The 16,354-nt window shown below is 44.2% G+C and overlaps 1 protein-coding gene across 2 annotated transcripts in view; it reads left to right on the top strand.

Annotated features, from left to right (window-relative positions):
* The first annotated feature begins 392 nt into the window (after positions 1 to 392).
* RTN1 (reticulon 1) overlaps positions 393 to 16,354 on the top strand; it is a 118,804-nt gene continuing 102,842 nt past the window's right edge. The window contains exons 1-2 of one of the 2 annotated variants that reach the window (XM_075712677.1): positions 393 to 451; positions 563 to 654. In XM_075712677.1, the coding sequence (XP_075568792.1) occupies positions 393 to 451; positions 563 to 654 (151 nt within the window). Of the gene's footprint in view, positions 655 to 16,354 lie in introns of both variants that reach the window. The other variant, XM_075712676.1, reaches the window with a different exon arrangement.

Below are 16,354 nucleotides of genomic sequence, written 5' to 3'. Positions count from 1 at the left end.
CTGTGTGTGGGGGGGACCGCAGGAGAGGAGAGGGAGGCGTGTGCCGGCCTGGAAGGGGGCATTTCTTCCTTTGCACACACAAGCTGATGCCTACCCTGCTGAAGCAGTTAAACGGGGGAGAGCAGCAGCCAGGCTGGCAGATTCCTGCCCTGTGATATGCCAGCCACAGGGTGACGCAAGGGCTGGAAGGCTCCAACTAAACAAGCCATTTTCACCTGCGTAATAAGCGCTAGTGGAGATACAGCAGCAGCGGCGGCGGCCCCGAGTCCCCGCAGCCGGCCAGACCCCAGCGCGGCCGCAGCACCATCCAGCCCTCGGCAGCCACCGCAGCTTTTTCGGTGGCTCCTGCTGCAGCCTCAGAGCCGGAGACCAGCGGCCGCCTTGCAGGCAGCATGTCAGCCCCGCCGGACCCCCAGGACCTGCTGCTGGCAGGCACTGGGCTGCACTGGGCTGCGGACAGGGTGGACCAGTATGCAGCTGGGGCTCCGCTGCGGGATGCAGCTGGGGCTCTGCTGCGGGAAGGAGATGGGGCTCCGCTGCGGGATGCAGCTGGGGCTCCGCTGCGGGATGGAGATGGGGCTCAGCAGCGGGAACAGCTGGTTTTCAGCTCGGCCAGGGAACACCCGCCCGTTGCCATGACGACTGCATCCCCAGGTAAAAGGCGAGGGGTACCCAGGGATGCTCAACAAAGGGGCCCTGGCAGCAGCATCTCCTGGTTGTCTTGTTCCTGTCCCTTCCCCAGTTCTTCTCCCAGCCTGGCTGCTTGGAAACATTGCTAACGAGTTAGCGAGTGCATGTAGAAACCCAGAAAATAACAAGCAATTGCGGCCTTTGCAAGTAATCATTTTTGCTGATGTGGGGGAGGGGGGACGCAGGACCCAGTCAAGTTCCCTAAAGCTCTTTGCACTTTGCTAGGCACAGGACATCCAGATTTGAGTCAAATGTTGGAGGGCATTTGATTTCACCTGACATGATGAGGCTCTGTCCTCATTTGTCGTACATCTGTACACATCTGGAGTGACATCTCAAAGGAGTTATTTCAGCTATTCCCTGTGCACCTGGAATTTCTGCATGGTCCCTTATGTTATTTCAACATGTAGCTTTTAATGCACTGCCTGTTCTGAAGTGTTTGTATTTTCTGCATTCTTTTGAGACACATCCATTTGATCATGGACTTTTTGGTTGATGTGTTTTCCTCCTTTTGCTTTTTTATATGTATTTGGCTTAAGGTGCATTTAGTTTAGCTACAGTCTGCAGGTTCATTGATTTTCAGTTTACTTTTGGGATGTATTTAATTTCCCTTGGTTTAGGGTTCCTTTCTTTAGTGGGTGTATTAATAGCAGGTGTATATCTATTAATGAACCCCAGAAGGCTTCAGCTTTCAGTAGCTCCTGGTAGAAATGCTTGGGTAAAAATGACTCTATTTCCTTCTTGGTGACACTTCCCTACTTTCTTTCCCATTGCCGCCCATCAGAGAACCTAAATAACCAAATAACCCAGCCCTGGGGGAGCTGGTGGATCCCATCTAGATTCCTCTTCACTGGCAAGTAGATGTTTCCATTATGCAGCCTGACAGCATTAAAGTTGTCTTGAGTAAGTTGAGGGTCAGGGCTTGGGACAGGAATTGGTCTCCATTATGCAATAGCTGCAGGAGCATTAGGAACTGCATTTTTGGGTTGAGTCCTTTCTAATCCCCTCCAGTCAATCAGCACAAAGAGTAGCTGGTCAGAAGCAACACAGTCTGCGCGACTACATGTATTATTCCACTGAAATCCATCTGTATGGCTTTTTCAGGGTCTGAATATGCATCTGTGCATGTGTGTGCTCTCAACATGGATGTTTCCCTGGTGCTTTTCTGTCTGCTTGATGCTACTGAGTTCAGTAGTAAAATGGGATCTAACGCCCATCGGCTGATGTGGGAAATGTTTTGCTGTTTTGTAGCTTTGGGCAGGCAGCAATTCTGCTGATGTGCTGCTCATTCGCTGATCTGAGTGGTAGGTTGTAAAACGTGACTTTTTACTGGAGAGAGAGGCAGATGACTTGTAATGCAAAGCTGTTCTCAGTGCGGGGGGCATGTGTGTGAAGAGGGGCAGGATTGGGGTCTCCAGGTAGGGTTGCCTCAAGAGTATAATGACATGAAGAAGGGGGAAAGGACCTTGTGAGCTTTTGTTGTTCACTGATGGATAAAAATATGGCCATGCTGAATCTTGGCGTACAGAACAAAGAGGGGTGGTCTCTTAAATAGTGTAAATCCCCATTAAGTTGAATGACTGATACTGCTTACATTTAATGAAGGCTTCTTCAGGCTTAACCTGATCTATGGTTTCAGGCTTATAGAATGCAGAATAGACAGGGAGGAAGAAAGGAAGGGAGGAAGAAAGAAAAGAAAAAGAAAGAAGAAAGAAAAGGAAAAAGAGAAGGAAAGAAAATAATTTTCAGCTTTCAGAATCCTCTGCGAAGGGGCTTTAGACATGTTTGTTTGCATATGTCAAAGTGTGGCAAGGTGGAGATAAAGTGAGCGATACAGACCTTTTTTGTTGTTTGCTAGCTGTGGATTGACAGACTGTCAAATTAGCAGTATCATAAGAGTAGTAATGTGTTTCAAACATTTCCCATTTTGTTTTTCCTGTTTAATAAAGTAACTGTTGCGTAGTTGTGTGTGTGTCTAGCCAACTATGGCAGACAGAGCAGCATCCCAACCAGTGCAGTCCTGCGCACACAGTCTCTTTTTCTCTTTGTGGCTGCAGCACCTGTATTTCTGTTCCACATTACCTAGACAGCTACAGCTCCCGCTCCCTTCACCTGGGGAAGTAGATAATTTCCTTGTTCTCTCTGTGTGACTAAATATTCTTAAGTTGCTGAATAAGAGGTCTGTCATATTGCTGAATATCTGAAATTGTCAAGTATTTCAGAAAATTCTTTAATTCTGCTGCTCAGAGGGGGATTCCTGTGTGTTCCTAAGCTGTAGGAATGGACCCAGCGGGAGATACCTAGCTCCAGCAACTTACAACCATGCCGTAAACTGCCATAAACTTACAACAATCTCTATATAATGGGGCACCTGGGGACACTTTAGATAAGGAACAATGCATCCAAACAAGAGCAAACTGGACGGTATGTTTTCCAGGTAGTTTCCTGACACATCCCGTATCTTCCTTCGTGCCTCCTAGACCAGTCCTTTTTGTGAAAAACATGGTTAAGCTCTTTGAGGCAAGAACAGGGCTTGGAGATTGAGAGATTCTCCCACCATGAAAATAATTGAAAATAAATGGTGGGAATTTATCACAAGTTGTACAGAAGTTTTCTTATACAACCTAAAAATTTGCAAACTTTCCCTGATCTTGGCTTTTTAAAAGTTTTTTTTTAAGTTTGAAAACCAGCCAGGGATTGTTGAAAGGTTCAGGAATATTTTCAAGCTGGCCGTGGGTCCGGCTTTGAGCCAAACTGGCCTTGTGTCAAAACCTTCTGAGTGGTTTCTGAATGATGAAAAGCAATGGATTTCACTCCCTGTTCTTCAGATCAACCAAAACCAGCAATGATTTCGACTGCAGAAAAAAAAATTCCCACAAGGAGTAGAAAGCTCAGAGATTTCTCAAGCAAAGTCAGGGCAATAAGGAGCTGCAAATCCCACATCTCCTTCTCCTCCTGCAGAACTACAATGAAGATTGACTCCGGTAGCTTCTGGGCAGGGACAAAGCAGTTTCTTTTGCTTTTATACTTGGTCCCTGGGTTTTGCTGAAAATGTTTCTCTCCCTTAAATGGAGAGTTTCTCTTCTTCCCAAAGATGAATTTGGTTCAAGTTGGGAGGAACTTGCAGGCAGCTCTTGCAAGGACTGAAGACTGAAGCAGTCCTGAAAGGCTGGTGAGCAGTTGCATGTTGGTGAAGAGAGCCCCATGTCACCCAACACACCATCTGGTCACAGATTCTGTTATTTATTTTTATACATCAACAGTGATTAAAATTCCTTGAAAAGTATTATTTCCAAAAATATTACACAGGCTACCAGGCATTCCTCAGGATAAATACATATGGTTTCCTTTACAGAAATGGCAAAATGTAAGAATGGACTGTACCTCCACTGTGCAGGTGTGTTTAGGGGGAAAAAGGCGGGAAAAACCAGCAGGAGCTCATTCAAATAGTGATTCCTGTGTCAGGATCTGGGAAGTTGTATGCAGCCATGTGCATTGGTGGATATCTGCAGGGTTTGTGCAGGCAGCAGTGTTTATCCCTACATCCCTGTAGCTGAGGTTGAGTGAGCTGCTGGTGAGCCCTGCCTGCTGATACTCACGTCAGGATGCTCTTTGCCTTCAGACTGGCCACAGTAGTCAGGGCATCCCTGGCAATCCTGCCCCATTTCCAGCTGCCCCCAAAGACAGGTCACAGGTGAGGTCCAGCTGCCCAAAGGAGAAGTGGCCAGTTCCACAGGAGATGGCATTACCAACTGGGACGTGTCTATGGGGACACCACGGGATGGCAAATATGGCCTATGGGAACCCCTCTGGAATGGCAGTCAGGGGCTGGTTGGGATCCCCTGGGGTGCCTCAGTGGCATGAAAATCCTAAGATTATGGGACAGAACAGCACCCATGTGGTATGTGCCAGTGAGGCAAGGTGGGAAGGAGGGACTAGAAGCTGCTTGGATGAGGCAGGTAAGTTGAGGAGCAGCCTCTGTCTGCCGAGGAGCAGTGAGATACCAAATCCCTGGAGCACTTCGTGATCTCATGGGTGTAGATGCACAAGACCATGAGCGGTCCTGGCTCCTGCTGCTCTGTGATGAGGACAGACTGTCTAGGCTCAGTGCTTTTAGTACAGGCATTTTTAAAAAACCTTTCAAATTCATGTGATTTGTAGAGGTCTAGTTTGAAAATGTGTGCCGTGTAGCCACATGTCACCACAAACTGACCCACCAAATCCCCTGCCAGCAAGGGGCTGTAATAAAATGCTCCTAGCATATGCCTGTGTTTATACTGGTAACACTTCACCTGTAAATCTCAGTTTATTTGTTTCTCTCCAGTTACTAGAGAGGATGAGTTACTGGCAGCTTTACACTTCGACATTCAAGAGGTTTTTGGTGGTTTTCAGGCAGCTTGAGAGCCCTGTGGTTCACCCGGGTAGAGAGAAGTGGGTATGAACGTGAGCATCTGCATTGCTTGGGTTTGGCACTGATGCTTTTTGGGGATGTCAGAATACAACCAAATGCAGCAGGTTCCCCAAGGCAACTGGCTCAGCTGTTCTTTGTGGCCTTCCCACCCCTTTCCAAATATTGCTTTAGCAAGAGCTCCCCCTCCCTAAGCATCCATGGCAATGTACTGCTCAAGGCCATGTGCACCTTAAAGGCCAAGATCCAAAACCTGATTTTTCAAGTCGCTGTAGAAAGAGTCTTGATAGGGTGGATTCACTGGCCTATGCCACAGGGGAGCCTAAGCAGCTGTTTGGAAATACGTCCTCAACTGCCAGGCAATCTTGCTCAGATTTAGCCAACTGAGGCCAGATTCAATCTCACTTTGGAAGAGTATATATTCATGCCAATTCTATTATTGACATTTTAGTCCTTCCTGATTTAGATAATTGAATTTATTTTTTCTCTGCTCCCTGGATTAGTCCCTCAAAATCTCTGACATACTGGTGGGAGTGAGGGTGATGGAGATGGTTTGGTGGAGGCTCTCCCCATCCCCTGGGGTTTTGTGAGTGCAAGCAGATTTTGCAGAGAGGGACAGAAACACAGTGGATTTCTTCTTGGATCCTTCTGTTCCTGTAATTCTCACGAGGCTTGACAAAGTGGCCATTTCGTCACAGCCCACGATCAGTCATCTAAAAAAAAATTCCTGTTGAAACACCATCCTTCATTCCCACTTGGGTAAAGTAGGAGCAATGGCTCCTATTGGGCTCCTCCAGCAAGTACTCTGCATCTGGGGGTGAAAAATGTGATTGGAGGTGCATAAAATCTGGTTTAAAATCTGTGCAGCAATGTAGCTCTCAACTCCGTACAGATCAAAATGCAGCTGTCTTTGCCCTGTTCCCGGCAGGGATGCAGGTAGCTCCATCCCTGCTTTGACTTGCACACTGATGGGTTTTCTTCAGCCTTCAGGGCTGCAAATGAGTTGAGGAAGAGGATGCGGCAGATGAAAGAGCAGAGTAGTACCAGGGAGGGTGACTCACCTGCCTTATTTAAATCTTCATCACTCAGTAATGAAATGTTTTATTTATAGGAAAGAAACTGAGGAGGAGAGGTTGAGGAGGAGAACAGCATGGAGGGGAGGGGCTTTGGATGTCCCAGTTGCAGCAAGCATTGGGTTTTGCGTGTTGTAGTATTTCCTGGGCTGAGAGTCTCCCCAGTCTGGGTGGTTCACTATGTCTCACCGGCATAAGGGTCCTGGGACACACATCTGCCTCTTTTTTTCTGCAGCTCTGGAAATGCCATTTGATGACGTATCTTACACCTTATTTTTCCCCCCAAAACTGTAGTGTGCAGTACATGCACACTCTGTGTGTGCTCTCAGTCTGCCTGGGGACGGTGACCCCAGCAAATGCCTGGGTGCTGCCTCTGGCTCAGTCCTCCTGGAAAAGTTTGGGCAGAACCCACAGGTCTGTTTATCATGTCTTCACAGACTGTCCCAAGAAAGGATGCTGGCCCAATTGCGTGGCCTAGATTGACCCGCAATGCTCAGGACTAGTGTTTGGCTCTGCTTCAGGCCCTGAGACCTGGTTTGGCCCCAAGACCTAATTACCTTGTGCACGTGTGTTTTAGCTCAAAGTTCCTGAAATACCCAAGGAGTTGTGCTGCAGGTCCACATCATCAGCAGGGAATGGAGGTTTTTAAATGGGTGGCTTCTTAGGAATCTGCCTCACTTTCCCTCCTGAGTAGTCGGTACCTCTAAAATGGGCCGAGTATGCACTAAGCCTTTTTCATTTTTAATGTAATATTTATGTCCTTATGTCTGTTTTTTGTGTTGTATTCTCCTACTGCCAGATCAGGGCTGCTTACAAAATTCTGGGGGTTCTTGTTGTTCTTGGGTTATTTGTTGTTTTTTTAAAAAGAAAAGAAGGTCATCACATAGCAAACCATGTTTCAAGTAATGAAGCATTATTTGTAATTAGTTTTCTAATTTAGGGAAAGTAAGTATATGTGCTGCTGTACACTTGGCAGGACTCAACACTCAGGAACACACCCCACATTTAGTATTCTTGTTTTTTAAGACACTTCTGATTTATGGTCAGCCTATTCCTCTAAGAAACCCCATACCTTCAACAGTGAGAATAAATTCTTGACACCCACCTGCAAGACAAGACTCAAAATAGAGGGGACCTTAATCACCTATTTCAGTCCTTGTTTCAATAAAGTATTTAAGATCCTAATTATATGGAACACAAGCACATTCTTAACTGCTTTAAAAAATTAGAATGGCCTTAAGCATATGCATAAAAGTGAGCATGTGTTTTGCTGAATTTAAGGATAAATGAACTAGAAGATTATCATGGATAAATTTGCTTTATTACCCATTAGACCAGACTGGTTCAGGTCACTTGTGTGTAAAATGGAGGCACCAGCACTTACCTATCTCATTACAGCACTGTGAAAATTAACATTTAAAGACATTGAAAACTTGGAATGAAAATAATTATAATGCTGTTGTTTATTTTGATCATCGTGTGTGTCCAGGTGAGACTAAAAGTTGTTGGAAATGACTGCAGCTTTCATAAGCTTGTCTCTCAAATATTAAGGTGTTATCTCATAAGCATTGGCTTTATACTTTAATATTCCTTAAAAATGGGCTTTTCTATCTTTATTTAAATAACAGCTGCTAAAAGAGTTCTTTGAATATTTCTTTCACTGATGTAATGAGATGCCTGCCCTTGATACAGCCTCCAATTATCATGAGATCTCGTATCAGAAAAGGTAGCTTGTTCTTCAGAGATTATTTCGACACAATTGCCTTTAACAGCTGCAGCATTCCCAACATCTCCTTTGCATAGCAGTGACTCCCATCCCGGATGCAGTGCTGCAGCGGGGTGTTTGCTTGGGTACAGGTGAGGACGGAGCGCAGGAGGACGTGCGCTGAAGGATGCTTTCTGCGCCGGGGTGACTCTGCAGACCTGTGGAGTTATGTCAGCTCGAGACTTTACTGTGCCATTCAGGACATGTATTATGTCTTATTTTTCAGCAGTGCTGAATTTATTAACTGCAGCTGATTTATTGTTGATAGCTTTAAAGACATTGAAGGGCTTATCAACTGTGTCCAGTAAAAAGCAAATGTATGGGGCAGCCTTGTCAGGCTGGAAACCTTCCTGCTGCCAGCCCCTGGGGATCTTGTGCTTCTCTTGTCTCTGAGGGGTTTTTTTGTGAAAATATCAGTCCATGTCTCAGTTGCACATGCGGGCACCTCTGTGTGAGCCCTGTGGCTGAGGAGGAGGAACCGCGGCACCAAGGCACAGCCTCCAGCCATGGGGCTGGGCAGGAGCCTCTCGCTGCCAGTGCTGCCAGTGCTTTGTCTCCCAAACACAGCCTGGGGTGGCCATCCCTCACCCCATCGAAGCACCCTTCACATGCACATTGCAAAACCACGAATGCAGAAATTATAGATCTGAACGACATCCCCAACCTTTCCCTGCCTGTGCTACTCACTGGCTGTACGACCAAACAGCCTAAAAATCCTCATCCTGGGCAGCCTCTGCAGCACAGCTGTGCAGAGAGGCTGCAGACAGCCCAAGCCCTCGGAGTTTGTGCTGATTTTCTTCTGCTGAGCCTGGCCCCTTACACACTGCTCCCAAAAGAACTCGGGCGCACCTGTAAAGGAATTACTAGAGAGACAGGCTGCATTTATGGCTTACAATCAGCAAGGGAATTCTGCCATTTACAGGCCTAATCCCACCCCCTAATTTGGAGGTAGCAAGGCTGCTGCAGGGAGGATGCCTACACCCACCACAGCCAGCATTTTCCACGCCAGGGAGGTGGGGAGTCCCTCACTCCATATAGCTCATGACATGCGCATAGCCAGCAGAGCAGCTCTGCTTAGAAATACTTTTAATTCCAAGCTCAGGCCAAAGGGCTAGATCCTGAGCAAAGCCTAGAAGTTGCTCTAAGTCTGCCACCACTGCACAAGTGTTCACCCGTATTGGGGTCAGCTGTGTCCCCCTCCTTGCATGAAGAAGACGCACCGAGGTCATGGCTGGGGTGGGAGGTGAAAACCTGCTGCAGGCAGACTTGGGGAGCAGAGCATCTCATCTCTGCTCTGGTCTACTGAGCAGCACCCCATGTGCTCTGGGGGAGGGTGCAATGAGGTTTCACAGGTACCACTGACTACTGATGTACGGGTGGGGTGGGGTGGGGTGTCTGAATTCCATAATTCTTAACTAGGTCTTTCCCTTGATGCCCTTAATTTGGAGGCAGAAGAGATGCAGTTGCTGCTCATGTGCGTAGGAAATGTTTTGTATTGCAGGATATTTTCATTCCTGTTGACTTCAGCAATGAAGCGCAGTGCAACACGCTGGAAATTAAATGTGCACTTCAGCTGAACTGGAGGCTTAACTGTTCTGTGTGCAGGTGTAGCTGTATGATGTGAACAGTAATCATAAGTTATTTGCAGACTGATTGTAGTAAAAAGGGAAATGCCTTCTCCCGCCCCTTATAAAAGTTATAAAAATGTGTACCCCTATTTTGCTCACTATTTTTTCATCTTCTGGTTAGTGTTCATCTCTGTCGTAGGATGTACCATATTTGCCAATTTGCTGGTTTTTTTTTCCTTTTTATTGCAAAGGTTTATATCTTTGGTAAACATCATTGACCAAATAGATGCTCTGACCTGCAATATTGTGGTACACTAAACTTTAATTGAGATAGTTGCCTTTGATGTGGGGCTGGCCTAAAGCTGAGGCTGATTCCTCTCTTTTGCAGCTTTTGCAGTTCTTTTTTAAAGTCATAATGCAGGATTCATGTTGTTGCTGTTTTGTCTACTGCTCTAGCAAAAGTATCACTGTGGTTGAACACAGAATTGATTTCTCAGAACCACCTGGTTATCCTGAAAGTCTGTGTGTATAATCTGTGATTCTCAGACCATAATTAGTTTGTACAAAAGGTGTTGGGCCAAAAGGCAAAGTTCCAAGATGATGTGTGAGAGTCAGGAGAAGTCCCAGAGGAGTCAACCTCCTCTAAACACATTGTTTATGAAAGAAAATAGGGTTTTGGATCCTCTATGCAGTAGCTCTGTTTATCACTTTCACTAAGCAGAAATCCTTATATCAAAATGGCTGGTAAGTGGCATCTTGGTTACAGACAAGACAGGATTTTTACATTGCTGAACAATTTGGAGTAGATCTTTAGTAGGTGGTATCTAATTCTCTACTTGAAAAGTTTCATGTGTCTTTAACATGGATACGTTGCATACAGGATTGAAAAGTCAAGCAAGCAAATAGTTGTTCACATGCACAGATGTGGAGTCATGGAGTAAAAACTGGGTTACTTTTACATGGGTGAAATAGGAACTCCGCCTTTGAAAATGCATACCTGTCTCTGCTGATGCCAAGAAAAAAAGACTGAATTTCCTGAAATTTAATTTTTTTGAGAAACTTGCCCATCAGTCAAAAAAATCTTTCCGCAAGAGATACATGGATTAAAATAATATTTTAAAAAATAGTGAAATCTTAGAAAGCAGTGTATATATTTTAAAATTATCGCTAAATCAATTCATATATTTCACCTGATTTGTCTGGGAGCAGTGTTTAGAAATCTACCTTGTCTACATTTTGTTTTATATTAGGACATTTATTCCAAATACATGTAATTCCATTTTAAAGGCATTAATTCTGGCCTGTGAAGTTCTCTATTGTATTTTAGAATTGCCATGTCACACATATTTTTTTCTGTTTTTTTTTTCCTACCCTGAAAAATACCACTGGAGATTACAGTGGATCATCTGAGCAGCTATCATAGTAAAAGCCAGTTGCCATTTTGGGAAATTTTTTTTCTTCAAAGTCTTTCTGACATTAGCCTTTATAATTCAGTTGCTGTGTAGTAGAAGTTCAGGTCAGAGCTAAGGAGACAGACTTGGGGATTTATGCTGTGTAAGATAAAATCTGATCTCACTTTGAACATGGTAAACAGACCATGTATAATCCCTGGAATATTTGGTAGATCTGCTGGCCCATGAAGATGGCATTTGTAATATTTGTCTAGCTACATGTATTTTTACATGGTTGTCCATCCCTATGCCATCCAAACTGTATTTGAAAGCAACCTGAGGAAGGAGGGCTGAACAAAGAGTGAGAAGAAAATATATCATTCCCAGTAGGAAATTTCAGAGTTTGGGCTTCTTTTTCCCCCTCTCTCTGCTGTTGCTTTTTAATGAATTGTTCTTCTAACCTACTTTAAATTGAGCATCTAGCATGTTAGATGTTTTGCAGATGAATCATACTGTGCAATGCACTTATGCATATCTGCTGTGCAAGTACATTGTCAGCTTGTATTTGATAACCTACCAGCAAACAAGATTTTTTTTTTCTGGAAGCTTGGGATACTAGCATCGTTCTCCAAGTGAGAATAATGCAACCACTGTTAATAAATCCGCCTGGGTCTGTGGATGTTTCACCACTTTCGCTGCCTCCTTGATTAGCATTATCCTCAGAGGGATAAATTAAAGAGGAAAATATATAATCTGGGAAGCTTTCCAGCATCATCTTTGAAAATGTGAGCTCAATTCTTTACTGAGATTTCTTTGGTGGAGGAATGCTAATAGCAATGCTGAAGATGTGCTCTGATTGCACCCTAAAGAGAAGGAAGATGCACAGAATAGCTTCGTTTCTTTTTCCTTTGTCATCAAAACAATTTCTAATGCAATCTGCACAGGATGAATCTGGAACTGTTTCTACACAGTTCTGTGAACTGGTCCCAGAAGTGCAGCTTTAGTCGCTCCCTTTTCTACTACTTGTTCTCTTAGTCTGACATCTGCATAAAATATGTTACATGTTTTCCTATCTCAGCCTGCGGATAATTGCCTGCAGCTGTTAGCAATGAGTGGACACGGTCCCTCTGCTATATCGGTCAAAACCTGAGCTTCAGCAATAAGGATTTCAGGAATTTCTTCTGACTGTTCCTATGAGGTGTCATCACAGCCGGGTGGTAACTCCTGACGCCTCCTTCCCTGCCAAGGGAAGAAAAATGTGCTGCAGAATGTGCTGATTTGCAAAAAATATTTCACAGGGAAGGTTTGATTTTAGCAAAGTTCCAGCTGTGCTAAATGAGCAGAAAAGGGATTTTTCAGCATATCAGCAACATCTTGGAAATAGAAATGCCACATCCTCCAGCACTTTCTTAGGAGTCAGTTTACCCCTTCCCCTGCCCATAACCCACTTGGGTCTTTGGTATTTACTGGAACTAGGAGTTTAGCAAGACTGTAGTCCTTGGAGACTTGCTTTATAAAGTGTCTGTGTTTCTATTTGCTTTCTCTTGGCCAGGTCTCTGCCAACATCATCCTTTGCTTTCCAAGAGATGGTGAAAAGCGCAGAATGCAAGACTGAGCTGGTGTTCCTCAGGCTGCATTTTGAGGATGCGTAAGGAAGTAGATACTTTTATTACTATTTTGCTGATGGGACAACTGATGCACAGCGGAGTGAAGGGTCTTACAAATAGTCCCCAGCAGCTGCATTTGAACTAGGTCTGGGTCTGCTAAGTCCCAGGCAGTGCCAGGCTGCTCCAAAGGGTCTCAGCTTCATCATCATTGAGTCAGTTTGTGGGACCTCTCAGGCTGAAACTCCAGAAAGTCATTCCTCTCTCCTGAGAAATATAGGGCAGCTATTTTTACTTGCATGAAGATAGGTTTGGAGGGTTTTTTTTTTTCCCCTGACTGTTTTTCACTTTTAAATTCATATTAAGGATCCTTAGTTATGTTTTGCAAAGGCATTCACCCTTCCAGCTGAACAACATAGAGGGAATACCATGTGTTATTTGCCGTCTCTACTGACATTGCTAAATTTGCTGAAGCAACGTGTTTCAACATTTCCAAACATTTTTTCTGTGGAGCTTTCTCTTCCATAGAAAGGTTTTCTGTTTCCCCTTGATTTGAGATGAAAAGAAAATTGAAAATAATCTGAAATTTCCCCACAGGACAGAGTTTCTTTTGCAACAGCTCCACTTCCCACTAATGTCAGGAAAAACACAAGCAACCACAGTCAATATGCTTAATTTCAACCCTGCATTTATGATTTATTCTTTGCCATTGCTGTCTGAAGAGCAATGACATCAACACGGTTTACTCTCCTCTTGAAAATACCCATTAAATCTGAGAACTAGTGCACTAGCGAGTAGGATTTGTTAGCAACTCCTACATCTTGCACTGGAAAACTACAAGGAAGGTCATGAAAACTCAGAATGATCTTGGCCATCCATATAGATGGTCTGAGTAAATAGGAAGGGGTTCAGCAGGGGCAGGACGTCTCAGCAGGAAGAGCCAACTTCATAAACACAGGATGGGAAACCACAGACGAGTCCATCAGAGAAAGATTGGGGTGTTGAGGGTCACAACTCAAATGCAAGCCACCATAGGATGCAAAGCTTGTGCTGTTTTGCTGTTGCTAAACAGCAGATGCCACACTGAGATATGGTGGCGTGGGTTTTGTATGCATGATGCAGCAAATGGCCTAGGGCGGAGCATGGTGTCCAGTCTGGAGCACAACACTTCAGACCAACGCAGAAAGTCTAGAGGAGAGCAACCAGGGTGATCAGATATCTGGGAAACATGATCTAGGAGGGAAGATTGAAAGGACTAGGTTTGTTTAAGCTGAAGAAGAGAATCACTGGGGGACAGAACAAGAGTGGTTTTTAAGTACATGAAAGCCCAAGCAAAGAGCATAAGTTAACCTGATCTCCAGGTGCATGGTCGGCAGGAATGGATGTGGCTTCAGTTGCAACGTGAGAGATCCAGATTAGCAATTTGGAAAAAAACTTTTGGAGAATGTAGACATGTAGGATAGAGAAACACACGCTGCTTGGGGCGAGGGGGGTGGCTGCAGCTCCATTGCTGGAGGGCTGTACAGGCAGTGCAGAGGGACATTGCCCAGAGGACGCAGGAAGTGGTGCTGCTGCCTGGGGCCAGTGATGGAGCTAAGTGATGTCTTTCAGGCCTTTCTGACCCTATTTTTGGAGGAGTCTAGAAGCTGGGGTGATTGATGGCAGCAGGAAATACAGTAATTTCTCCTTTTCCCATCTTAGTTTTGTTCCTGTCCTGTTCAAACCAGCAGCTTCTTCTGTTACCCTTTGAAAATGCACAGCAACCATGAATCACAGAAAAGTAGGAATGGCTGATATTTTTGTGTTTCAGTGGCTTTTGATGGTAATTTTTTTTTTTTTTTTTTAGAAAAATAGCTTTTTATTTGTTTTGCAGGAAAAGCCCTGCTTTCCTTGGGGGGTGAATTGACTCCTGCAGACAAACCTAAAGATAGCATTCAATGGCTTAAGTTGGATGAACAGAGCAATCTTCAGCATAAAATAGTAATAACAAGGATTTTTACTAAATGCAGGCTTGGCAGGAAGAAATTATAGAAGATGAAGCATGCAGTGATAGTTGGAGATTAACAGCATAGTGCCTACATCCAAAGAAGTAGGAAAGGGAAAAAGATACAGCAAGTACAGACTTATTAATTTTATCTAATTAGTATTGATAAGAACATTAAGGTAAATGGAAAATGGGAAAAATGCACCATTGATTTATAAATGTGGACTGTGAAGACAAACCTCATAGTTTACTTCAGGAAGATACTGATTGTTTTCTGACTGGGTTTCAGTGAAGCGTAAAACCCAGTACTACATGGAAAATTGCTGGCTGAGCTGAAGTTGGAGGGCAATGCAGCCATGGCATGCTGCGTGTTACCTAAAGAGCAGACAGCTTATGCTGAAAGGAAAATGCTCAGGGGAGCTGCTGGTGGGGCTCCTCAGTCAGTCTTGGGGCCTGTCTTATTTAATATCTTTGTAAAATATTTGGTACCAAAAGGCAGAGCGGGCTATGGGAGTATGCTGGGAGTCAGAGTGAGAGGTGGCTGGAGCATCTTACAGGGGAAGCTGGCTGAGCCGGGCAGTCGTGAGCTGTAGAAATACACCCTGACACCCTGCAAGGGTGAAAAGAGCTGTGTTTGTCGAGGTGTATCCTCTCTAGAGCGAGGCTGTAATGCCTTTGTACAAGTGCTGGTTCAGCTTCTGCTTTGACCTTGGGATCACCACCGTTGTTCAGTGCTGCGGGTATCCCTGCACTGGTTAGGTACAGAGTCACTATTGCCCTCTGACAAAATGGTGACAGCAAAAAGAATGACATCAGAGAAAAAAAAAAAAAAGTTAAATACTTGACGCCCGGTTTCGATGTTTTCCAAAACAAAAATACATTTGTTCAGAAACAGTTTTAATTTAGGAGAAAAAAAAAAAGAGACAAAAGTCCAGTTTTACTGAAATGACTTTTTCTAGCCAATTATTTTAATTAAAACTTTCTGACCTCCTCAAAGGATGAGGAAATAATCAATGAAAGTAGTTTTGAGAAATGCAGCGCCTCTTCCCAGCTGTGTTAATATCAGTGAGCAAACAGTGTTTCCTCAGACCAACTCGTGAGGAAAATTTGGAAATTATTCCCTTTATATTTGGGCTCCATAGACTGATCACGAATATTTGAAATGTGAGCTGTACTGCTTAATTGTAGCCTCTTATGTGAGTCATGTGATTATTTAACAAGGATCCTTGATTGGAAGAATGAGCAAACACATCTTTCATACATACTTGATTGTGCCAATTTCAGTGCTTATTTTCTCTTGATGCTGATATGTACATGTTTGTCATAGGCCTTGGCAAATGTTTCTTGCCAAAAAAAAATCATTTCTCGAGCATTGATGGAAAATGATATATGGATTTAGCTAATACATAATAATTTAAATGTGTAAGAGCCACTGAAAAATGTTTGTACCATCCCCTCTGTATCAAAATTAAGAAAATAACAGAAAATACATTTGTGTGGCAGCATTGTATGTGTCCAGCTGTGGAAATTTTATTAGAATCGTAGAATCATTTAGACTGGAAAAGACCTTTAAGATCATCAAGTCCAACCATTAATTTAGGTTATTAGGTGAAGTCAGCAGCAGCTTCAGGAAAGGCTGATTCAATTGCTTTCTTAGCTCTGCCATAAGTTGGAGGCTTGGCGGTTTTTTGCATTTCTTTAGGTTTCTCCTGGGCATTAGAGTGGCTGTAATTCTCACCTCAGAAGAGTGGGTGTTGCAGCTCCAGTATAGCTGCTCTAATGCCACGTCTTCTGCCGGTCTCTGGGTCTCATCCTGCATGCAGCATTAATGGGGAATCACAAGGTCCACAAAAGATCAGGAGACTGGTAGT

Source organism: Pelecanus crispus, chromosome 6 (assembly GCF_030463565.1).
Source record: "Pelecanus crispus isolate bPelCri1 chromosome 6, bPelCri1.pri, whole genome shotgun sequence".
Classification (NCBI taxonomy): Eukaryota; Metazoa; Chordata; class Aves; order Pelecaniformes; family Pelecanidae; genus Pelecanus; species Pelecanus crispus.
Note: the sequence above shows the minus strand (reverse complement) of the source record. Positions and strands in the feature narration are given on the sequence as shown.